Below are 25,445 nucleotides of genomic sequence, written 5' to 3'. Positions count from 1 at the left end.
CAGAAGCATCCAACTAGTTGACCTTTAATATCCTCACAGCTACTCCTGCAGTAAGCTGCACATCCCAAATGTGGAAAAAAACACTTGATGTTAAACAAAGGAAATCCTTTAGACGGGAAAGAGCTCTCCCTACGCTCAAGTCTAAATACTGTATTTATTAATTGGCGCCAACACAATACATTTTTGGTTCTTGAATTAACAGCATGTTCCCATCCTTTCACAGTGCAGCGAACAGGATGTTTGTCTGTTCTCATGGCGGTTTGTTTCCCTGCTCCATTTTGGCTTCATGGTAATGTTGTTCTGGTCCAAATGAAAGCAAGTTTGCACTGAACTAATTCTGTGGTCCATGTCAGTAATTTAAAAGTCTATTACAGAGATGTTAAGAAATTCATATCTCACAAATGTTTAAACATGGGGTACTTATTTCTACACACAAACAACCCTGTTTATACTTTTCTATATCAATTTCTGTCTCTTTGTTTTGTAAATCAAGCAATCACCAAAGATTAAAAGTGAAATCTGGCTGTTTTTTAGGCTTATAATGGGAAAGGTCAGGACACTCCATCAGATGCCAAGGCAAGCTCCATCTTCTTCCCGCATGTGTTTATAAGAGATATATTAGGATTTTATTTAGGCTATGGATATCCGTGTTCTCTACAGTTAAGTGGTGGCACATTGTTTTAAAAACAGCATGTATACAAGAGTGTTTCCAAAGGTTCCTCCCATCTGCCTCCACTGCCTGATGACAGGTTGGCAGGTAAACATAAACATGCTGGATGGATTAAATCGCGTTGCCTGTAAATCTTGCCTGAAACATCACGGGTGGGGGGGGGGGTCCCTTGTAGACAATTAGCCACACAATAGGTGACGCACACAGGGACAAACAGTTATTTCCGGGTCTGCATAGGGTAATAATATCGTAAGTAGCTTTATTTACAAAGAAGAGACAGGAACAGTTTATGTGCTTATGTTTAAACAAAGCTTTTATTTTTCAGTATTTACAGTGTACAAATATTATATTTGCTTATTCATGCTGAGTTGCATACAGTGTAGATACAAACCATTAACACACAAACTTCACATTTTACATTCAAAAGTGCAAAAGTTATTCAAATTACTTTTCTAAATGCATATTGTATATATACACAATATGCACTTAGAATATATATATATATATATATATATATATATATATATATATATATATGTATAAACCTTCACAAACAGTGTATAATATATGGTACATTTATTGATATACAATATGTGAACTCAATATGAGAAGCTTGCATTTAGCTGTGCGTAATAGATGCAGTGGAAGATAAATCTTTTTTAAGTTTTGTTTTTTCTCATCAAGATGGTCTAACCCAACATTCTGGAGAGATCTTATTTCTCCCTGGAAAAAAGAAAAAGAAAGGAAGAATAAAAAATAATACATTATTTCTTGATGTGATGTGAGTCAGTGCATCAAAGTTAAAAACATCACAGCTTTTTGTTAAAAGTGTAAGTTCTGTGATCTATATTTGTCTTATTGTCAACAAATCCCATGAAATAAACCAAAACCAACAATGAATTGATCATCATTATGTATGTATGAACATACATGGGGGGGGGGGGGAGTCCCTTGTAGACAATTAGCCACACAATAGGTGACGCACACAGGGACAAACAGTTATTTCCGGGTCTGCATAGGGTAATAATATCGTAAGTAGCTTTATTTACAAAGAAGAGACAGGAACAGTTTATGTGCTTATGTTTAAACAAAGCTTTTATTTTTCAGTATTTACAGTGTACAAATATTATATTTGCTTATTCATGCTGAGTTGCATACAGTGTAGATACAAACCATTAACACACAAACTTCACATTTTACATTCAAAAGTGCAAAGTTGCTGTCTAAGCTGCGGGGCATCTTGGACAATGTTTCACATCCTCTCCATGACGTACTGGTCGGACACAAGAGCACCTTCAGTGGGAGACTCATTCCTCCCAAATGCACAACTGAGCGACACAGGAAATCATTCCTGCCTGTGGCCATCAGACTGTTTAACTCCTCTCTCTGAGTGTCAGACACTCAGGAAGAGACTGGAAATCCGTATCTGTATCTACCTCACCTGTTCATACACCACCTCACTATTTATTCAAAATGTTTAAGTGCAATACATGTATAGTCACACACTTTAGTGCAACACATACATACATATACATTGTTATTGTATATATTTTTACCTCATTTCACTTAAATACTGTAAATGTGTATATTTTGTATTTTCATTTCATTTTTCATTTCACCTCATTTCACTTAAATACTGTAAATGTGTATATTTTGTATTTTCTATTTCTTATTTTTATATTTTGTACAAACTTTTAGTTCTAAATTATGCTACTTTCTACTCTTGAATGGGAGCACCGGTCCGGTACTGTACAATTTCCCCCCGGGGATCAATAAAGTATTTCTGATTCTGATTCTGATTCTGAAAAGTTATTCAAATTACTTTTCTAAATGCATATTGTATATATACACAATATGCACTTAGAATATATATATATATATATATATATATATATATATATATATATATGTATAAACCTTCACAAACAGTGTATAATATATGGTACATTTATTGATATACAATATGTGAACTCAATATGAGAAGCTTGCATTTAGCTGTGCGTAATAGATGCAGTGGAAGATAAATCTTTTTTAAGTTTTGTTTTTTCTCATCAAGATGGTCTAACCCAACATTCTGGAGAGATCTTGTTTCTCCCTGGAAAAAAGAAAAAGAAAGGAAGAATAAAAAATAATACATTATTTCTTGATGTGATGTGAGTCAGTGCATCAAAGTTAAAAACATCACAGCTTTTTGTTAAAAGTGTAAGTTCTGTGATCTATATTTGTCTTATTGTCAACAAATCCCATGAAATAAACCAAAACCAACAATGAATTGATCATCATTATGTATGTATGAACAGTCCACACACCGTCCTGCTGCTGTGAATACTCACTAGAGCACCAGACGTGTATTAATCCACGGCACAAAATAGTGGCACTATATTTACATCTGTTTGAGTAACATTTGCTAAAAACTACGGCTCATTTAGAAAATAATTTAGCATTTAAAAATTTTTTTATTTGTGACCTGTTTTGAAAGATTTACATCTCCAGTAGGAACCTGTGGGTTTGTAGCTGAGTGCCACATAACCCAAAATATAAAATATTGTGTCTGTGCACACACTGTTCAGACTGCAACAAAAACAGCAGCAACACTTTCACATTCACTCTCAGACTAAAGCTAAATATACTTAATCTACTACTCACTCTGGGCCAGCGGGGTTGATGATGCGCTGCAGATCTTGAAGGTGCTGAGCAACACTGACTGTTGGTTAAACATATGGAAACAGTGATTTGTCATTACTTAGCCATGAAGTAAGTAATCAAGCTGCTTTCATGTTTACAATGTTAAAGAACTGCATTATTCTGAGGTTCTACAAAGGCTACAAACATCAGAGCTACTCAGTTCAAGTTTGATGAAGTTGTGGAATTATTACAATGGAGTTTGGACTCAAATACAAATGGATGGTTGTGTGTAATATGTGCAGTGTGTACTGTGCTGGTTTATGTGTGTATCTTGCATTACTTGCAATGTTTCTTTAAAGACCAAATTATTTATCTATCTATCCATACAGATAGTCATTATGTTAGATATCTGTTATCCCTGAGATGAATGGAATTTTTGTGCAGCCTGAAGCGCTGAAAAATTACATTTTAAAAATTCAACAGTAGCTTATGCCCTCGTTGCTCTGGATAATCCACAGACCTCGCTGTCAACTAGCCAGGAAAGACATTTTAAGCACCATTCACCTCTATTGAATTGGGGTGGGGGCAGAAATCTCTAGAGATGGATTTTACAAAACCTTGGCAAATAAAACCAAACCTATCTGCATGGCTAGATACCAAAAAAGGTATGTGATTTTTTTTTTGTAATTTTGGGTGAACCATACATTTATTTATAAAAATGTTTCAGAATGGTAATAATAAACACACAAACAACTGCAACTACTGTATTTATTTTTTCTTACCGCTCCTTCCTGCACCAAATGACGATCCAGTTCCACCATTACTGTTTCCACTTGGTCCTTTCCCTGTTCCACTTCCTGTCTTACTTGGTCCTGAGTTACTACTCCCAAACCAAGAAAATGGGGAGCTGCTTGACCCACTCTTGCTCGTCAATCCAGTTGATCCAGAGGATGACCCAGTGGTTAATGATCCTCTCCCACTCAGTGCTGGCTTGTTTGAGCCTATCCCACTTGAGCTTGACCCTGCTGATCCAAAGCTTGGGAAAGCTGGCTTATTGAATCCTGACCCGGTGGAGCTACCTGACCCAGTTGACGAGGGGGATGAGCTTGAAGAGCCCGCCCCAGCTGATACTGGCTTATTGAATCCAGACCCTGTGGAGCTACCTGACCCAGTCGAGAAGACGGAGCTTGAAGAGCCCGCCCCAGCTGATACTGGCTTATTGAATCCTGACCCGGTGGAGCTACGTGACCCAGTCGAGAAGACGGAGCTTGAAGAGCCCGCCCCAGCTGGTACTGGCTTATTGAATCCAGACCCTGTGGAGCTACCTGACCCAGTCGAGAAGACGGAGCTTGAAGAGCCCGCCCCAGCTGGTACTGGCTTATTGAATCCAGACCCTGTGGAGCTACCTGACCCAGTTGAGAAGACGGAGCTTGAAGAGCCCGCCCCAGCTGGTACTGGCTTATTGTATCCAGACCCTGTGGAGCTACCTGACCCAGTTGAGAAGACGGAGCTTGAAGAGCCCATCCCAGTTGATACTGGCTTATTGAAACCTGACCCGGTGGAGCTACCTGACCCAGTCGAGAAGACGGAGCTTGAAGAGCCCATCCCAGTTGATACTGGCTTATTGAACCCTCCGCCAAACCCAGGCTGACCCTGTGTGCCTGCCCGAAAGGTCGAGCCCCCTGGAAATCCACCAAACCCTGTCTGAAATCAAATGAGAGCAATGTTAATATGGGAAAAACTAATTCTAAAAACGGACCCTATATGATGCAGCCAAACTATTTTGAATCGACACAAAACATGATTATATTGAATTACGTCTGATTCCTTGATTTGAAGAACATCAAAGAGCTTCATGTCTAGGTTATAAATTTGTCCTTACACAACAGCAGACACTTAACATAACAACTAACAGAAACATTTGCTCAGTTGTCCCCCTTCTGCCCTCTTGTACTTTACTGGCAGACAATTTCCCTCCCCCACCTCCTCCTCTGCACTCAATCAGGCTGCTTGGATCTCAAAGCACTGAGATAAGGGCTTTGTTAGTATTTGAGTATTATATAAGCAAACATATCTAGATGGAGAGTTTTATTGACAACATAGTTAGAATTTGTGCGCAAAACGACCCAATTGCTGCACAAATGTATGCAGATCATTACATATAACAGGGTTTTTTAGTTACATTTTAACAGCTTATACAATGTGACAGACTCACATTACATTATATTAAACTAGAGAATCTCCATCAGCACTCCTTGCCTGTAATATCTACTGCTGCTGTCTACAGCTTGCAGTTAGTTCCCTGATTTTGATACTCGTCTTTTCTCCCCTTAACAACAATTAACATTGTCCAGGATGTTTTTTACAAGATTGTTCTTAGTACAGAAGTTTTAATATTCAATCTTGAGTAATCTGGTAATTAATTTACTTGAGTGTAAATTTGGTAATTAAAGGCTGAACAAAGAATACAAGCTCAAAATGCCCAGCTTGTGGCCCTTAGAGGCACACCCTAGCAGAGCTTTTAACATGTTCATGTCATGGCACTTGTTTTCTTACCTTAGACATGCAGGACATGTTGAGATGCTTGATTTGCTCTGTCAGGTGCTCAGTCTCTTTATTCTTATATTTGACCTTGTTGACCAGGACTTCTATCTCTCCATTAAGCCTCATCTTGTCGACCAGGAGTCTCTCCTTGTCCTCATCATGTTTCCGCTGAAGCTTGTCTAAGTTCTGTCTGTACTGCTGGATCAGGCCCGTGCGGTTCTGGCTGCACCAGCGGTAGTCCTCAGACAGTCGCCAGTTCTCTGCTTTCAAGCGGCTGTTCTCGCCCTGGATGCTTGACATCTGTTCTCCCACACTGTTCAGGTAACGCTGGAACTTGTCCTCCACTTCTCTGGACAGGCTGCTGCAATTTGTGCGGATCTGCTCCAGGTGTTCCCTCTGCTTCGCACAGGTGAGCTGGAAGGCGATGTGTGCAGGGAAGAGGGAATCGACCTTCTGTAGGAAAAACTTGGTGACATTGGAGACGCCACTCAGGGAGTCGGCAAAGTCATCTTTGCATTTTTGTCTATAGAACTCCACCTCCTTCTCATGTGTGGATTTGTCCCTCCTCAGACGGATGGCCTCCAAGTTAATGTTGTCCCTTTCTTTGGCAACCTGGTCAATTTCCATCCTCATCCTCTGACTTGTTTGCGTGAAGTTCGACTCCACAAACTCAAGCCTGGCTTTCAGCTGTGCACTCACCAGCCCACAGTTACAGTCACCTGAATGTTCGACTGCTTTGAAAAATAAGAGGAGTAAAGAGAAAAGAAGTTGGCAAATATATCCTTCTCTAAAACGTATTAATAGTTTAAACTAAATAAGTGGCAGCTGCTTCAACTGCAAACGCAAATATGTCACTTATTTATTGGATTATTTTTGGGTTTGCACTGAAGAAATGTCATACTTACATATTGTTTGGCATGGGCCAGTCCCAGTCTTTGTGGCCTTGCACATAAACAACTCGCCATTGCACTGTTGCTGTTAGTGAAAGAAAAGCCATTTTCAGTGATTTGTTGTAGGCCAGACAAACAGGAAAAACAATTGATCATTTACAGGTTTACCTTAGTCATTAGCCAAGGTTATTATGTTTACACTGTAAATATTCTGAAGTGGTACTTTGACAAATAATTAACTCCTATAATACAAATAATCTGTTGTGTTGCCTCTTGTTCTAAAAATTATAAAACAATATCTCATAACTACATTTTACGATCCTATTTATTGAGAAACACAGTAATCAGTGTTGTGAATATACTCCAGCAGTTTGAAACCAGTATGACACCGTTAAAGCTCTTTAGATCACTGAAGCACCAACTTTAACAACGTTTTACCTGCTGAGGCTCCACTTGACTAAAGCATTGCAGGTATTTTGATCAATATCTTCCTGTCATCTATATAACATATCCACACCTTAATTTCTATGGCTGTTTAAAGGTCAGGAGTTTGATTACAAATAAGACATTGAAGTTAAATTACACATGAAAAGTATAAAGAGAGGAACTTGCATGTTAGATATAATCAAAAGGCTTAGCTCAGCTTCTCACCATCCTCTTTTCGAGATCTTGGATAATGAGCATTGAGATGTTGGAAACATAGCGCATCTTGGCCAGGTCCCAGTCATTTCGGGCCTTGTCAGTCAGGGTGGTGTTGAGTAAGTTGGTCAGGTTCTTCCTCTGCTGCCTCAGCGCGACATTCTCTATAGAGAGTCGGCTGAAGGTGTCCTCCAGGTCCTGGATGCGTGATGTGGAAGCCGAGTCCTGCTTCTTGCCGTAGATCAGAAAGAGCACCAGGCTAACTATGATAAGAGACTGAATGAGCGAAGAGAAGAAGAAAACAATGCGCATGTAGTAGCCGCAGCTCTTGCCCTTTGAGCGGTGCTGCATCTTCTGTCGGGCCCCCGGGCTGTACTTGGAGACCTCGGAGTAGCCACTGCCGTACATTGGCACAGATGGCTAAAGGAGGGTCAGAGGGAAGTAGGTTATAGTACAGTCCAAGGCTTGAGGGTTACTATGAGCAGCAAGACAGGTTCAAACAAGGTTCATCTCTAAATCAGAAGACAGACCCGCTCCTCCTCAGCACTCTGGAAATGCTTAATTATTTCAGACCAGCCAGCAGGTTTCCCAGTCCGTTTCTTGTGCCCCTTCCTCTAACAAAGCCCAACGCACTACAGACGTGGGCCAAGCGTTTTCTCTCTGCAGCGTGGATAGCACGAGAATTGATCAGATTGTGGGTGAGGTGTAAACATGGGTAGGAATTTATAAACTCCTCTAGCCACACACTTCCCATGATAGGATGTTGTCCTGGCCTCAGTCCCCTCCCTCCATAAGCCATCTCCCTGCTCCATTGGCTGCCCCCTCCACACAGAGGTTATTAACACACACACATGGCCAGCATGCATGCATGTACAGTATGAGCCCCACACACACGTTTTGTTCAGCCTGAGGTTGAACACATTAAGCCATTTCAGATGTTCATTTTAGATTTCCTCACCATAAAATCATATTTCATGAGTATTTAGTGTTGAGCAAATTAGTATGAAACTTTAAAATGAGAGAAAGTGTCAATTAGATGTTATTGATTGGGTGACATTTATATTGACAACACCTTCTGTTTTCTATTGTGGAAACCTACAAGCCACAACGACATCGCCGGACTCACCGTGTGCAGCTTCTCCATAAATGTGCCACAAACAATTTTATGGGATCATGAACAGTGTTTTCCGGTGCACAGCAGGCCGGGAGGACAATGGCTCATGTCGTGCTTCTGACGCTCTCGTTCAGTGGCTCTTTGATGTTACGAGTCTTAGTCCAACATGATGACGTGGGTGAGCTGCCCTCTGTCTCATAGGACACACACACACAGACTCTCAATTCAAAATGAAATACAAGAGCCTGACAGTAACAGGCAGAACTTTTTCCTGCCAGGCATTGTTGACGAGCCAGGCCTCATCTTGACAGGAAGCAGTAATTCATAGAGGAACTGTTGATGGCCAAACCTGCGGCAACTTTTAGGACAAGATCCAGATAGAAGGCATCAACAAATGCAGGATATCAGAACTACTAGACCTAAACAGTCACAGTGTTGATTTAATTGAGATTGAAGTGGGTTGTTTTTACGTTAAGTTGATATGCCTCACGAATGCTTTGTATCAGTTACAAAGTTCTCATGCAATAAAAATATTATTTTCATAGAGAGAGAGAGAGAGGGCAGACAGCTTTACTAATGTCCTGCAGATTTAACACTGGGCATGAAATAAAAATAATTTAAGTTTCTGCTTTATGGTTTTGTAAAAGACTGTCACTGTATGAATGAATTTGAAACAGAGGTTAAACAGTTAGACAGTTAAAAGGAATACTTCAACATTTTGGGTAAGACGCATAGAGTTAGGTGAGAAGATTAATACCACTTTCATGTTTGTACGCAAAGTATGAAGCCACAGCTAGCAGCCAGTTAGCTTAGCTTAGCATAAATAATGGAAACGGGGAAACAGCTAGCCTGGATCTGTCCAAAGGTAACAAAATCCACCTATACCAGCGCCTCTAAAGCTCACTAATCAACAGGTTATATCTTGTTTGTTCACTCAGTACAAAAACATGTAAAACTGCCTGGCAACCTCAACAAGACTCCAGGCTAGCTGAGTGGAGCAATTTACTCATCTAACTCTGAGTAAGCATATTTCACAAAATGTTGAATCATACTTAATAAGTAACATTATAATATTGTTAGATTATAAAACAAATAAAAAATAAACAAATGTGAAAGATTCAGGCTTGTTTCACTGTGGAGAGCAGAGATGTGCTGCTTTAATATCTCAATATATCTGCTTCAGTCTATCCAATCCTTAAATCAATAAACCTGCTCAACATGGAACTGTAATTACCTTGCGCGGTGAGCGACTTCCTAAAACAAGAAGGAGTACGGTCAATGATTTATAGGTGTGGAACGGATATATCCAGTATAGAAAGGATATAAGTGTATCCTGTGTAAAGGGTGGGAGCGCTGTAATTCTGCAGAACACCAACTGTGGTCTACTTTATGTTGAGATGGAAGCTTGTAACAATGTGTGTGCCTCAACAAGTGAGAGCTGAAATAATAAAATGCTCTGTTGCTTTGGAAATGGTGTTAAAGGGTAATTTCACTCAAATTACAAAGCTGCATATTTACACACTTACTCCTAGAGGTGCTCAGACATGCAGATAGATCTGATTTAATGTGCTGAGGTTTTGTGATATATGTGGAGCCATCTCAATTAAATGAAAGATGAATGGAGTTGTTTGTGATGCTCAAAGAACTGAAAAAACTAAATCTATAAAAGGCATGTGATAATCCAAGACTACAAGTAAAATGAATAAATATCATTTCAAGAGGCTTGATAATAGCAAAATCTGTTTGTGAGCAAGATTCTTTTTTAGAAATTAAAGTAAGTAAGTAAGTAAGTGTTTATCCAAACCACCCAAATACCGTTTACCTCTTAGCCCTTAGTGGGTGTAAAACGGCCTAATCTGGCAGCACCTTATGGGTGAACAAGCCAAAGCTGCACCACTCCCACACACACCCAGCTACTGGAAGTGTGTAGCATCTGCTCGTGTAGCTGAGGTTTCACAGCTTTAACAGAATGTACATTTTCTGGAAGAGCCCCTGGGTGTCACAGATTACACCCGATATATGGGTCAAGTAGTGAGGGAACATAGCTCTATTGTGTTGGCAATGTTTGGGGGAATGAAACATTCTGTTAGACACAAAGCAAACTGAAGAGTGTTTACAGGGACTGTTTCCTGTCAGGTGAAGGAGTCTGACTCTCTTGGCCTGGTTTGGGACTCTTTGTTGATGAACTAGATGTCCCTGACGTTACTGTTACACTTCAGGCTTGTGTCGTCATGCAGCTAGAAAATGCCAGCGTCTTGCCAACAAGAATTCCAGTAAAACAAGAAGGCACTGCAACACTTTCTGGCTCAATATTAGAAAACAGTTTGTAACTGGTGAGATATACACACACACACACACACACACACACACACACACACACACACACACACACACACACACACACACACACACACACACACACACACACACACACACACACACACACACACACACACACACACACACACACACGGCAGTGGCTATAATATTTCTTGGTAAATGTAAACTTTAAACTAAACAAATAAAAACATCTAAAAATGTTTGAAGTATCAAACTGCTATATAATGTAATAACAGCTTTAATGAAATTAAAAATGATTATACTATTACATTATAAAATTGTTACACATACATACATACATATTTACATACTGTGAGCATGCACACAAGAAACCATGTTATTGGAGGAAGGCAGGAAATTGGTATTTATATTCGTTTGTTATTAAGACTGCCGTATTTTAAGTAATGATAATATAGATAGTAATGATATAGTATTTGGACTGATGGCACAGTGAGAGGGCAGTCCCAATATTCAAGACACACTCACACAGTATTAATTGTCATGGAACACTGCCACTTAGTGGGGAATCAATTTAACTGCAGCTGAAGATTGCCTCCTCGCTCGATTTATCAATGAATGTAGTGAATGAATGTACGTGAATGAAGTAGAAGATTTCAGAAGTACATGATTCTTACGTAAAGCAGTGAAAATATGGTAGTACAAGATGAACAGCTGTACAGGATACATCATGTTAAAAGGTTGTATTTTACTTATTCATGGCCTTTACTCTCACTGATCTGATTATTTGTATTCAATATTTGATGGATGGAGTCTCACATACAGTCTATGCTCCTGAATTGTTAAACTAACAATGATCCTCCATGTATTAAAAATGTAAACTAACCTAGAATCTGGCTGAAATGTGTATTTATAGTTATAGTTTATGGGGCCATACTAATACATGTTATTATTCTACTATGTACTAGGTGTATTTCAGTATTTCAAGTTTAACCAACGTGTTCTGCAAAGTAAATTCTATTTCTCAAAGGAAAAGTAAGACATTTTGGGAAATACCCTTATTTACATTGTTGCCAAGAGCTAGATGAAAAGGTCAATGGCACTGGAGCCAGTTAGCTTAGTTTAGCACAAAGACTGGATATGTAGGAAACAGCTAGCCTGGCTCTGTCCAAAGGTAACAAAACCCACCTACCCCCTCTAAAGCTCACTAGTTAACACGTTATGCCTTGCTTGTTTAAACCGTACAAAAAACAAAGTATACAAACGACAAGTTGTAGGTTTACGGCAGGTGACAAACTATTTCTTGGCCTTGTGCAGCAACTTCTTGTTATCTTTTTTGTTACCTTTGGACGGAGCCAAGCTAGCTACTTCCTCCGGTTTCCAGTTTTTATGCTATGCTAAGCTAAGCTAAGCATCTCCTGGCTCCAGCTTCATATTAGTTTCATATTAAAGATATGGCTTTGGTATTGCTCTTCTCATCTAACTCCTGGCTCTTACTAATTAACACGTTACATCTTGTTCATTTAATCCGTATAAAAACAACAATTGGCTGTTGTAGGGGGGGGGGGTATTTGTTGGTTGGGAGCAGTAGCTTCCTGGAATCTCGGATGGTTGCCTAGCAACTGCTTAATAAGTGTATTTCTAACTATTCCTTTAATGAAAACAAATATTTGGGGAATAATCAAATCTCCATGTTTTGTATTTACTCCAGCACTTCTCACTCCACCCACCTGCCATATTGTTTTACCTGCATGAAAAAACAAGCTTCCTACTGATGATGCCTAAATAACGCTTACAATCACACCAAGAGGTTTCCCTCCAGAGATGTTTGACTAATTGGTAACTTGCTCTGAAGGATCTGGTTACTTATATCACAATGGCTAGCCTAAAGAAAGAGGTCTCTGTTATTGAGAGATACAGAGGGGAAGTGGTAAATACCTGAGTCAACCACCAGACTGAACACAAATAAACAATATGGTGCTAAATATCTGCATGTGCAGAGTTTGTGTTAAGTGGAGAAAGAGTGGAAATGCTTTCTTTTGTTATCTGCGCTCCAGAGTGGGCTACACCCCATCAGCTGAATTTAAATGATACTGTACCGCTTTGGTGGGGTTAAAGAAATTCAGGCGCTCATTTATCATGACAATGCATGATGATATCAAAGCCAGAATTGTTCAAATGAATTTTCTCAACAGGCACTGTGATGTGCAATCCTTTCAGATCATTTATTCAGGCTCAAATTTAATTACAAAAAATGAAAGACTGGCTGTGACCAGTGGCTCCTGTGGTGATGTGATAAGAGAGACTGCAGCATTCATATCAAAGAAATTCTCCCTCATATTGTATTTATCTGCTTTTTTTAATCAATTTTTCCTGCTGAGCCAAGAGGCAGCTGGGGCATTAGTGGGTGAAATAAGGAGGATTCGGGTCGTAATGATGCGACGTACAGTGGCTTTCTGCATGTTCCCATCAGGCACCTCTCATCAGAGGTGGCTGAAAAGGCCAAATGATGAATCCCTGAGAGTTAATCCCCCCTCTTCTCCCTGTGTCTTCAGCCCAGCAGATGTTTTCCCTTTGACCCACACAAAAGGCCTCTGTTTTTGTTTCCAGGCTTGTCCATTCCTCAAAGGTCACAGGTCACTCTGGTCTCAGGGTGAAGCTGTCACTGCAAGTCTAAACATTTAACAGCCATCAGAGCGTGATGAAAACGCAGAATGCTGCACAGACGCCTCATGATTACTTTAAGTAAAGACCTACTTTCCATATGCTGCTGCGGTTGAGAGCACACGCTAACACCCTGAGATTGAATTACAGTGGTTGCTGGGGATGCCTCGGGGAGAGGGCTAGCCTAACTTTAGACACTTGGACACGCAGGGGGTGGATGGTCCTGTTTGTCATGGGATGGTCCTCTGTAACAGACCTTAAAGGTTAACTTAAATGGTTGAAATGTTAACTGAATCAATAGCCGAGTCTTGTTTGGGCCTGCCCAGAAATGCTGAAGGGTGGGGTTTAATGACCCACCCTGTAATCTCAATTAAAAAAAAAAAAAGTCTGACAAGTTAAAGCCAAAGAAAACTGCGGATTATTTTAAATTTGACTGACAGGGCTACTGATTGGATTTCTGAACTGGATTACAAGGTTAAAAAAGGTGGACTGCACACAGTTAAACGAAACTTAAACTTTATGTTTTATTATGCCATAAAACAGGGGTCTCTTCCAGGAAACAGATTTACTATCTTCTGAGTAATCCGTAACACCCAAAACCTCCTCTAATCTCAAACATCGACTGGAGCAAAAAAAAAGAATTATATGGTCAAACAAAATTCTAAAATATGTATGACGTGTTGGCAAACACAAGAATTAATGTATGGCTAGCTGGTTGAAGAGCAAACAAGACCTCCCTTAAGGTATGACTGTGTCATCTTAGGGGTCAGACAGCTGACTAAAGGCCTTTTAAACAGCAAGGTTATCCATTGAAAAATTTAAAACAGGTTAACTTATTGGGGCTTCTCCTTTGGAGACCTACAGACATTCAGGGTAAAATATGTGATATTTTAAGTGAAGAATTTGTAATTAGTGTGAACACACTACTACTAAGTGTGTAAGAATTATTTGTGCACAAAGTATACATCTGAGAATTTGATGGTATAATAATTATAACTGGCAGAGTCAGCTACCGTGCCAATTTTTACCAGTGGCAAGATGTGGTACTGCAATTAATATGAAAAAATGTGGCCCGAATATACAGCTATTATATAAAAAAAAAGACATCTTGAAAGATACACCACAAACGGCACACAATGGCAATTATTAACTTTCGGTTTTGAGATTTCAGTAACTTTACCTTTTAATATGTTTGGTCTGAAGAGAGTTTTTGAACTGTAAGCTGCTATTAAACTTCTGTGCTTCAGTGTCAGCTGTCTCTGTGCGTAATATTGTATATCTGTTGGGCTGGCAGCCGTATTTTGCAGTCTTGCATTTTCTGGATTCCTCGATGGGAGCAACCACATTCCTGACTGTCGGTTCAAAGGTCACGTCACTCCTGCCCCCAGTGGTATCTCTCAAACAGAAATGATAGGCATGTACAGCATCTCTTTGAATCTATAATTTATCATGCTTTTTACCCCTTACATGTGAAATATCCAGTCTGTGGAAATGTCAAAGTGGATGTTACGTTCCACCAGTATGATGGCATTGGTATTAATTGACGACTCTGTGCATTCGTCTTCTCTCACACACGCACACACACACACACACACACACACACACACACACACACACACACACACACACACACACACACACACACACACACACACACACACACAATCCTTTACAAGCACCCTTTATTTGACAAGCCTAATTTTTCCCAACACTAGAAGTGACAATAAGCAGGCACAGCGGCCTAATTAAAGGGACTTTCATTCAAATTAACACACGCTCTCTCTCTCTCTCACACACACACACAACCCTCTGATGACCCATTAGCTACACAATGGCCAGGACAATGCTTCTCTGTCACACACACACACACACACACACACACACACACACACACACACACACACACACACACACACACACACACACACACACACACACACACACACACACACACACACACACACACTTCTCCAGGGGGTAAAGCTGGGTTTAGATTTAGGAATGCCATAAAAGTGTCTGTGGGGGGAAAAGAATGCCTTTAAAATCTCTGTAGACGCTCTCTAGATAAGACAAGTTGCATATAGTGAATCTTACGTATCGCCCTATCTGTGATTGCAACCCCCCCCCCCCCCCCCCCCAACCCCCAAACAGCCGGACATTTACAGGCAGATTCATCACTTATCTCTTAAAGCTCTTATCCAGGTAAAGCTCTTATCCAGGGTGCGTCCTCCTCCTCCTCCCCTTTATCTGCATTTGACCCTGGGCTTTTTTAGCACGGCAGGGGTGTGAAAGTCATTTTGACCTCTTGGGGTAACCTCGAACACAAATCACTGTGTGCTCCACAAAGCGCTGAGACAGAGGGCCTTGAGCAAATGAGCAATGACCACAAAATGGTAACCTTTATCTGCAGCACAATAAGCTGTTCTCAGGCGGGCTGCTCGCACGTACGCAAGATCAAAGCGAGTTATTCAAGTGGGAGAGATATATCCTCCCTTTGAGAGGTAAAGTCCATGTTGCGGCGGCTTTGCGTGGCTTTTTAAAATCGCGTAGAAACTTTCAGAGGCAACATTTGATTGCTTGCTAGAAGACAAAGGGCAGGCAGGAGATCAGCTTGCTTGTATTTGTTGCAGGGCTTCAGGGTAATCTGGTATTGTCGGGGTGTTTTTTGAGGCCTTGGGGGTCATGCTCTCTGCATCTCCGAGGAGAGAGATCCTCCACATCCTTCCTGTGTGTGTGTGTGTGTGTGTGTGTGTATGCTGGCCCACACAGCCCACTCTCTTTGCTCTTTGACTCCAATGGCCATATAAGGCGGCCAGCACCATGGTAACTGCAGGGTTTGAATAGCAGTGTCAAATCCCTGGGAGCACACACACACATAGACTGCCCCCTCCCCCTCTGCACACACTCCTGCTCCCTCCCTCCCTCCCTCCCTCTCCCTTGCTTTGCTTGATCTCTCTCTCTCAAACACACACAAATAGGTTGGAGGAAAACAGACAAGAGGAGAGCGAGGGGCGAGGAGGAAAAAAAAAAGAAAAGCAAACGCTGAGAAATCCAGCCTGTCTCGGGCTGTGGCCATCTTCTTGAATCATAAATTGATTTGTGGACTCAGAGAGAAAGAGGGGGAAGAGCAGCACCCGTCCCTCCCACCCCCCACCTCTTGTTCGCCTGAGCCATAGGGAAACGCTTCACACACACACACACCGACAGAAAGCAGCACACAGGGCTAGGCCGCAAGTCATTAGTTCTTGGTGGGCAAGCACTGACAAAAGGCTGGAGAGAGAAGCCCGCATGGGTGCTTGGAGAGCAACCACAGGAACTACGGAGGGTTGAGCAGACGGACGCGCTCTCGCTTTTTTGATTTGTTTTTTTTTTGTGGAAGGGGGGGGGGGGAGAGGAAGCAGCACAGGGGATACTGTCACCACCGAGCGCTCGTGCTACAACAAACGGGGAGAGAGAGATCACTTCCTTGTGTGGAGGATCTACTTGTGTGCCGTGTGTTTTGGAGGCGAGCTCAGGCAGTCCACGTCGCCTCGTCGTCCGCCGCTGCAGCTGCCGCAGCTGGCGGCGCCTCGAAGAGCAGCTCACGACCACCTGAAAGTGATGTTGCCGCCGCTGCTGCCGCCGCTGCTGCTGCGTGGACATCAACTTGTTTCGCTTGATCTGGGATGTCTTCGTTGTGGGTCACTACACCGCCGCCGCTGAGAGGATTACAGCAGAACAGGGGAGCTGTGTCTGCAGCCTCGCTGGATGGAAGGAAGAACTAGAGCGAGAAAAGCATTTGTTTTCCAGTGAAGGAAGCTACAGACACGGCACATTAAGGTCAGCACTGAGGTAAGCTTTGACATCATTTCAAGAAGGATTTAGGTAGGTAGAATATTTAGGTTATATGAGGAATAATCAGTGCGAGCTAAGACAAATTCTGTGTTAGGGGTACTTGAAGAGGGGTGGTCAAAGCCTCTCTAGGCATGTGCTAAGGCGAGCTACACTGAGGTCCTTTTTCAGCCATTACTGTTGCTACAGAGACAGAGCTGGGAGTGTGTGCGCGCGCGTGTGTGTGTGTGAGGGGGAAGACGAGAACAGTATGCTGGGCTCTGTGTGTGTGTGTGTGTGTGTGTGTGCGCGCGCTAGAGGGGATTTTCAGCGTTCATGTCATTTGCAAATCGTTGCCCTCTGTTTAAAAATGAGAAGTGGACGTTTGACTCGTTGTTTCCTGTGAAAGGTTCCTCGGCTGCGCGTGACACCGTTCGACCGGGCAGCGCTCGAGCAGGCTTCTCTTTCACCGTCTCAAGCATTGGCCCGAAGAAAGAAAGAAAAAGAAAAGACAAAACAACACACAGTGGCTATCAGCTGGATAAGGGAAGAAGAGAAAGGGAGGGAGGGGGGCAGTGAAATCCACAAGCATGCAAAACTAAAAGTTGTCACACTGAGACTGTTTCCAGGTCATAGTGGAGTGGGAGGAGACACAACGGCTCTTGTTTTTTTTCCCTGACAAACACTCTCCTCCTCCTCAATGCTGTAGCCTATTTTTTCCCCTCATTGACATCTGCTTGTTTAGCCTGAGGACTGTTTTTTTTTCTTCTCACTCCTGCCATTATATGCTCTTAAATAATCAAGAGACTCGATTAACAAATGAGAGCACAGGCAAGCAGTAAATACTGATTCTCTCCAGGTGAGAGGGAAACGCACAATCTGGACTTTTTGATGTTTATGTTACCTTGACAGCAACCAGAGATCTTGGCTGCCTGTCCCATTTTCCTCTGCGGTGGTTCGGTAACCAAGCGATGGCCATGGTGAGTGGGGGCTGGGGAGATCCCAATGGGGGCACAAACGGGTTGGGGGACAAGAGCTACCTGAGGGGGGAGGAGGAGGACGGCTCTCCTCAGGCGGGGGGCAGCGACATGGAGGCCGGAGACGACGACAAGGCCTGCGTGGTGGACTGCGTGGTGTGCGGGGACAAGTCCAGCGGGAAACATTACGGCGTGTTCACCTGCGAGGGCTGCAAGAGCTTCTTCAAGAGGAGCGTGCGACGCAACCTCAGCTACACCTGCAGGTGAGAGGGGCATTGTGGGTAATTTGGTTGTTTATTCATAGTCTGATTTAAAAAAAAAAAAAAAAAAAACTTCCAGAGACACGCGGTTATTGACAGATGACAACATACAGATGATGATGATAGCGTCATAAACATGGCTGCTGTCTTTCAGGCAGAGTTCTGTGTCAGTGTTTGTGAACAAACTCATTCTACATGACATGTTCCTGCCCTTTCGTTTGTTTCTTTTCGTGTCAATTGCTCAATTTAACGACTTTTCAAACAAAATGGTGATGCATTCCTGAATGAATGATGCATAAAGACAACACACTTTCAGTCACACAAAGCAACGTGTCTTTGCGTAACTGTGTGTTTTCATACACGGAACCACAGACACAACATATATTAAAGGTGTTTCTATAATAGAACTGAAACACTCACCACATATAGAGATATAGAGTTTAGAGCTACAATTAAAGATTATTTTCATCATCAGTCAATTTTCCCAATTATATTTACAGTTAATTGATTAATCGTTTAGTCTATGAAATGTTAATAAACAGTGAAACAACGGCCCTTCACAGTTTCTCAGAACCCAAACTGAAGTCTTCATGTTGCTTGTTTTGTCTGACCAAAGTCCAAAACCTAAACATATTCAATTATATATGATGAAGAGTGTTGGGCATTCTTGCTTGAAAAGTGACTTGTTGAGTTGTTCATTAGAAGTTGACTTATTGGTTAATTAACTAATTGTTTAAGCTCTACTTGAGTTGAATAATAATGAAAGAGTGTGTTGTAAAGTCCACATAAGAACAGTTGAGCTATGTTACTGAAATAACACTGAATGATATGATCTGCTTTCTAAGCATGATCACATTTCCTGTAGCCTAATGGGAAACCAAGATTCATGATGCAATATTAATGTTCAGGAGCAAGAAGTAAAGTGTTGGTATCATGCTGTCTTATATAATCTGTGAGACGAACAGCTTTTTATATACATTATGTTTTTGAATAGAAGATGGAGACTTTGCATTGCTGAGCAGCTTTCCCTTTCATTTGCAGTAAAGTAGGATTGTGTCATCAGGTTTGGATAGTTTTGATAATCTTTGTGTCAAAGTTGGTGCCATTGTAACTGTTTCATGAATTATCATTTTTTATGCGTGTTCTCAGGTCAAACAGAGAGTGTCAGATTGACCAGCACCACAGGAACCAGTGCCAGTACTGTCGACTGAAGAAATGCTTCCGTGTTGGCATGCGCAAAGAAGGTATCTGTCTGCCCTGATCCATAAATCCACCATCCACTTTGATCCCTTGCAAAGAATGGAGACACTGTGGGGCACGCTGTGATTGCACATGTGCAATATGCTGCAATTGAATTGATGAAAAAAAAATGAAAATAACCGATATTTCCTTCAGCGAAGAGTCTTTTCATTACGTCAATCAGCTGCTCTTAGAAAAGGGGAAAATCAATCATAGTCAAATTTGCCTTTGCCGTTATCTTGCCTCTTCTGCTCCATGAGCTCCATACTGCAGAGAAAATGCCACACATGGCTGTCTCTGCCCTATCGTGGCTAAGCTAGCCATGCGTGTCAGCTCAATGCCATGTACTAAGTGGCTTAATCTAGTGCCTGTGTAAGAGTGACTGAGAGGGATACAGTGCTAAGACACCTGCGTCCCAGAGCCTTAAGCCTCTGGTTGAAGCTACAGAAAACCCCTCTGCCTTGTTGGTTTGATTAGGCAGAATCCAATATGGGGATTCACCTTAAGTGGTGGAGCCCACGCAAGGCATCAATCAATGTCATGCCGATAGAGACACAGAAACAAATAATGATTAAATACCTCGCAAATGTGTAAGGCTTTTCAACACTGCAGCCATAGAAAATACATTTGACCTTTTAATGTTTGTGATTTTAAAAACAACCTGATGTGTTGTTTCCCCCTCACGTTCCCAGATTGTAAAGCATGTTAATGAGACACATTATGGGTCCCTACAGAGACATTCCCTCCACTCGACCACCTCGACTGAGAGGTCAGAGGTCAGGGTCAGCTCCAGAGCAGCATTCCCGGGGCTGGAATGGATTCAGTGTCTTGCTCAAGGACACTGAAGCAGGGCGGATGCTTACCACATGAATGAGTCTCTATTCAGTTAGTCTGCCCGGCTGTCTCGGTTTTTGGCAGTAATGCTGTCTGTCATGGCTGTGGTACTTTCTCTACACTAAGTGATGCTCTTGGTCTCATCGGGTGTTTTTGAGTGCAGCATTAATCTTCTGTGTGTGTGTGTAAAGATTGCAGTACACTGAAGTTACTGCAATAGCGACTTGTAATTCTGCTCCAGAATTAATATTGCAAAGGTTTAAAACTTTAATGGAGAGTAAATTCACGTCTCAGTCTTTTTTTTTATTTCCATAGATAACCTTCATCTAGCCTGACGTGCACGAGAATATTTCTCCTCACTTTCACGCCCTTCGTGAGGAATCAGTCTGGGCTCGATTATGCCTCCTTTAATCTTGAAGAATAGCTTCGTAATCGGGTCAGGCCTGTCTGCTGATAATCTGACATACACCGCTGGCTGAACTCAGTTTTAACTTTTCTTCCTCTCTGTTTTCCTCTCCAATTCCCCTACTTCACCTCCCCTTGTTCCTTCACCCTTTTCTCCTCTCTTTATCTTCTTCATTCCCCATGCTCTCATCTTCTCTCTCTCCTCTCTTTTTTTCCTCCCCTCCTCCCCTCCCCTTTGTCCCCCAACCAAACTACAGCAGTTCAACGCGGTCGCATCCCACCTCAGCCAAGCCTCAGCCCCTCTATCACGCCCATAGGTGGCGCCAGCGGCCTTGGTGGCGACTTCTACAACAACAACAACAACGGAGGAAGTGGTGGTGGTCAGCCGGTGTCAGAGCTCATTTCCCAGCTGCTGCGAGCTGAGCCGTACCCCAACAGTAGGTATGGACACCAGTACAACCAACAGGCCGGTCCGGATAACGCCATGGGGATCGACAACATCTGTGAACTGGCTGCCAGGCTACTCTTCAGCACTGTGGAGTGGGCCAGAAACATCCCTTATTTCCCAGAGCTGCCGGTGTCAGACCAGGTTAGTAGATAACATTTCATTCAAAAGGTATAAAAGTAAGGTTTGGATGTATATTTTGCACAGTTATTATAGAGAGAGATAATAGAGGAACAGACAAGATAGGTTGAAGGAAAGTGTCTACATCAAAATATAAATATACAATGAATACAGTGAACATTAATAATGGATGATAACAGTGCAGGGCAATCTGATTAACACACTAACAAATCCACAGGTGGCCCTGCTGAGGCTGAGCTGGAGCGAGCTGTTCATCCTCAACGCGGCTCAGTCGGCCCTGCCGCTCCACATGGCTCCCTTGTTGGCTGCGGCCGGCTTCCACTCCTCACCCATGTCTGCGGAGCGCGTGGTGTCCTTCATGGACCAGGTGAGGGTGTTCCAGGACCAGGTGGACAAGCTGACCAGGCTGCAAGTGGACTCTGCTGAGTACAGCTGTCTCAAGGCCATTGCGCTGTTCTCACCAGGTGATTGCTTTATCTTCTGCTGTTTTTGTAACACAATGTGCTGTAGAGCCACACCAGGCAGCCACTTTTAAAGGGGCACTCTAAAAAAGAACGGTAGCGTCTTTCATCAGACCATCCCTGCCTGGTAAACACCCACATCTTCCAAACTCACACCTCCAGTTTTTAATGCAAGCTTTCAACCCAAATGACATCACTATGACATCAACAGGGTGACAAAGCTCCTCCAGAGCCACAGAGGACATTAAGAAACTGTTTTCACAGGCTGAGTAGGACCAAGCATGACTAGTAAACTGTAGGGGTGCCCCTCTAACAGATAACCATGAATTAAACAAAAAAATGAAAAGTCTAAAAGCACATCACAGGCCCATAAGCGTTTTGAAAATACTGTAGATCTTAAAATTGAAAACTTCCTATTTGTAAGCCTGAAGTGTCTGCAGAACTGCAGGTGCATTTGCACTTAATGTGGGAATTTACCTACTATGGCACCATCTCCTGGCTTATTAATGAAAATGCAATAATGCACTATGTGCTGCATAATTTAGTGCTGTCACTGCAGCATCGTGCATTTTAAGACTTTTTTAAGTGGCTTCCTTACTCAGATTGCTGAGTGGAAATTCCTCTTTAAAACCATTCAAATCTTTTAAAAACTAAATGACCATATATGTTAATGTTTTAAAGTTATGTTCATGGTTTGTAGGTTTTAAAATGACTTGTTCTTCTAGTGTAGACATGATGAGGGACTATATTTGTATGTGTTCCACTCAGGGGTATTTTATCACATTATCTGCCGGGATTTCAACCTTCCTTTCAGCTCATCACGACTCTTTATGTAACCTGCCCACACTATTAAGTAACTGCCTCCTCCTCCCCTCCCCTCTTAGATGCCTGTGGTCTAACAGACCCAGTCCACGTGGAGTCTCTGCAGGAGAAGGCTCAGGTGGCTCTGACAGAATACGAGAGGATGCAGTACCCGAGTCAGCCTCAGCGCTTCGGTCGCCTACTCCTGCGCCTCCCGGCCCTGCGCGCCGTTCCTGCCAGCCTCATCTCGCAGCTCTTTTTCATGCGCCTGGTAGGAAAGACCCCCATCGAGACGCTGATCCGTGACATGCAGCTCTCCGGAAGCTCAATCAGCTGGCCGTATGTCCCAGGACAGTAGCCTCCCCGATGGACGAGGTCTCCGCCTGGAATTAGTGACGACAAGGACCCACAGGAAACCTCTTGACTCATCACTATCCATCTGCGTGGTTATGAAAACTGCAGTGCCAGCTGGCCGTCATATGTACTGTACTGTAACCGCTCTATTCCCCCTCATGAAACGAGCCCTCTGTTTCTACACGGGACTCCAGAGAAGAGAGGAGCCGGTGCCAGGCTGGATCTGTCCTGTTGCCAGCCCACTCGTCCTGGTGCCAGGTCTTAGGCCAGAGACAAGCTCTTCATGCTGAGCTCCGATATGGCCACCACAGCCAGTCATGTCACCACCCACATGCCATAGTGACTAAAGACGCCGCAGTTTCATGTAGAGGGCAGCAGCACCCTGCTACAAATACATCTTGAGGACAAAACTGTCCCACCACTGAAAGTCAGCAGAACAGTTTTTCCCCACACTGGGCTCATTTTCCATGGCTCACCATTTGTGGTACAGTGACCTTTTTATCCACACAACTGATAACATAACAACACAGTATCATGAGTATACTGGATCTAACTGAACAGTCCTGAAGCATCAGGAGGCTGCGGTTGTGCAGTGAGAGAGAAAAAATTCTGAACTCACCTCTTTCTTAGGTCAACACTGAGGAAGAAGCCAAGGAACAGAAATAAAAATAAAACCAAGGAAAAATCACCAAAGTCTATCATGTCATCCTCAGAGATGGTTTTTAAATAGAATAATTAGTACCTGAAGCAGAGAGAAAGAGATGAACTCTTGTGACTGCCTGACCATCAAGCAAGCAATGCATTTACATTCATTCACAGGGCTCACTGTTGCTGTAGTTGAAGAAGAGGATAAAGAAAAAAAAAGCCACAGTTAAATGAGAACGGACTGATACCTCACTAGACATCAGAATGCTAAAGTCTGATATTTCCTAAACACAAACCTCCTGTAAATGTTGTTCACCAGAAACCGCCTTCTTTTTGACAACTGCCTTGTTATTCAGTATGAATTTGGGACATCTATGAAACTTGGAGTCTTCTGAGCATCACAAACATTCGTGTTGTATCTTTTTAAAAAGAGATCCCCCAAAGTGATTTTCACTTGTGTTTTGAATATGAGTTTTGACTGACTGAATATGATGAACTCAGCTATTGTTTGGATCAAGCTTTTTTTTTGTCCATTGAGAAACGGCAGGCTGACGGGTTCTAGTACAACAAACAGTTTAAGACAATAAGAATTAGTTCGACAAACATAGTTGGTGATGAGAGAGTTTATAACCAACACTACCAGTTAAATACCAGTGCTGTCTCTGGTGGTAATGATCCCCTGAAAAATGTATTGAAATGTATATATATCGAGGCCAACTTTGTCTTTTTGCATGTTCAAATGTTGTTTTGGATCTCTGCTGAGTTGAGACTGTTTCATACTTTTACATTATGTAATTCAAGGTTCATTTAAACATTAAAGTATTGCTTTCACTGTTAGCTCCTAAATGTTTTTTTCTATGTGTATTTACATGAAAATACCTCTGTCATCTGTTCAGATGTCAAAAAAAAAAGGCTTACCTTCATGCCATTACAGCTGATATGACATAGAGATGTTCGTGCTCTCATCTCTAAGTGTCTGAGCAAGTCTCTGCTGTTGTGAATGACGTGAGACGATACTGTAATGGGTGAACAGCTGGTGGGAAAACTGCACTTGGAGGATATTCAATGCCAAAACATCACACTATCTGCGACGAGTTAAAAGGACATGGGCCCTGATTTGCCGGTCCACCAGGATTTACCTCACACAGGTGTTTCAAGAGGCGAGTTTACAAAATCCCAAGAAATTCAAATCAATTCTGAACATATTTCAGCATTTAGTGATGAGAAATCTGTAGGAGGATGTGACTCTGCTTCTTGATCTACCACCGGGCCTTTTGAAAGTTGTTTGGATATTCTTCTTTTTAGGCAACAACTCACACGATCATGTCATCGAGGGGGGAAAAAAAAAGATAAATATACTGTTAATGTTTTCTTATCTTTGTGTTACTGAGTTTTTAAAATGTCATGTGTATGGCAACGTTATTAAAAGAATCAATAGATGACGATGTGTCTTTTGTTATGTTTTTTTTGTTTTGTTTTTCAAACTACTTGAAAAAGTGTTGTAATTACATCTGTATGAAGAATGCCAAATAAACACTGCAACATGTACCACACATGTATACGTGTATTAATGAAGGTGAATTCATATGCCAAAAACGGAGGTGTTTTGACTGCTGATTTATTTAAATA

The 25,445-nt window shown here is 42.1% G+C and overlaps 2 protein-coding genes across 4 annotated transcripts; one reads left to right on the top strand and one right to left on the bottom strand.

The window, feature by feature from the left end:
- Positions 1 to 2,621: 2,621 nt before the first annotated feature.
- Positions 2,622 to 7,776, bottom strand: plvapa (plasmalemma vesicle associated protein a). Its single transcript, XM_070918393.1, has 6 exons — positions 7,381 to 7,776; positions 6,745 to 6,814; positions 5,852 to 6,558; positions 4,078 to 4,999; positions 3,317 to 3,374; positions 2,622 to 2,765 (listed from the first exon to the last, which is right to left on the bottom strand). Exons 1-6 carry the CDS (start codon positions 7,774 to 7,776, stop codon positions 2,732 to 2,734), a joined length of 2,187 nt encoding a protein of 728 aa, XP_070774494.1. The 3' UTR covers positions 2,622 to 2,731.
- A 10,449-nt stretch (positions 7,777 to 18,225) lies between these two features.
- On the top strand, positions 18,226 to 23,854 carry nr2f6a (nuclear receptor subfamily 2, group F, member 6a). Of its 3 annotated transcripts, none has more exons than XM_070918400.1 (5): positions 18,226 to 18,494; positions 19,641 to 19,735; positions 21,230 to 21,558; positions 21,773 to 22,019; positions 22,901 to 23,854. In XM_070918400.1, the coding sequence occupies exons 1-5, from the start codon at positions 18,226 to 18,228 to the stop codon at positions 23,173 to 23,175; spliced, it is 1,215 nt and encodes a 404-aa protein (XP_070774501.1). In that variant the 3' UTR covers positions 23,176 to 23,854. The 3 variants fall into 3 exon arrangements, with proteins under 3 accessions (XP_070774501.1, XP_070774499.1, XP_070774500.1); XM_070918398.1 differs by having other exon boundaries at positions 21,227 to 21,558; XM_070918399.1 differs by having other exon boundaries at positions 19,641 to 19,736; positions 21,213 to 21,558.
- The last annotated feature ends 1,591 nt before the right edge of the window (positions 23,855 to 25,445 follow it).

The sequence above is a fragment of the Enoplosus armatus genome, chromosome 14 (genome assembly GCF_043641665.1).
Source record: "Enoplosus armatus isolate fEnoArm2 chromosome 14, fEnoArm2.hap1, whole genome shotgun sequence".
NCBI lineage: Eukaryota > Metazoa > Chordata > Actinopteri > Centrarchiformes > Enoplosidae > Enoplosus > Enoplosus armatus.
Note: the sequence above shows the minus strand (reverse complement) of the source record. Positions and strands in the feature narration are given on the sequence as shown.

What these genes read in the sequence shown, in the direction of transcription:
- plvapa (XM_070918393.1), bottom strand. Translation starts at nt 7,776, where the DNA reads ATGTACGGCAGTGGCTACTCCGAGGTCTCCAAGTACAGCCCGGGGGCC. An exon ending in AAGATCTCGAAAAGAGGATG is followed by an intron (nt 6,815 to 7,380) that starts GTGAGAAGCTGA and finishes TTTCACTAACAG; the next exon opens with CAACAGTGCAATGGCGAGTT. An exon ending in TGGCCCATGCCAAACAATAT is followed by an intron (nt 6,559 to 6,744) that starts GTAAGTATGACA and finishes TCGAACATTCAG; the next exon opens with GTGACTGTAACTGTGGGCTG.
- nr2f6a (XM_070918399.1), top strand. Translation starts at nt 18,226, where the DNA reads ATGGCCATGGTGAGTGGGGGCTGGGGAGATCCCAATGGGGGCACAAAC. An exon ending in GTTGGCATGCGCAAAGAAGG is followed by an intron (nt 19,737 to 21,212) that starts TATCTGTCTGCC and finishes CCCTTTGTCCCC; the next exon opens with CAACCAAACTACAGCAGTTC. An exon ending in AGCTGCCGGTGTCAGACCAG is followed by an intron (nt 21,559 to 21,772) that starts GTTAGTAGATAA and finishes ACAAATCCACAG; the next exon opens with GTGGCCCTGCTGAGGCTGAG.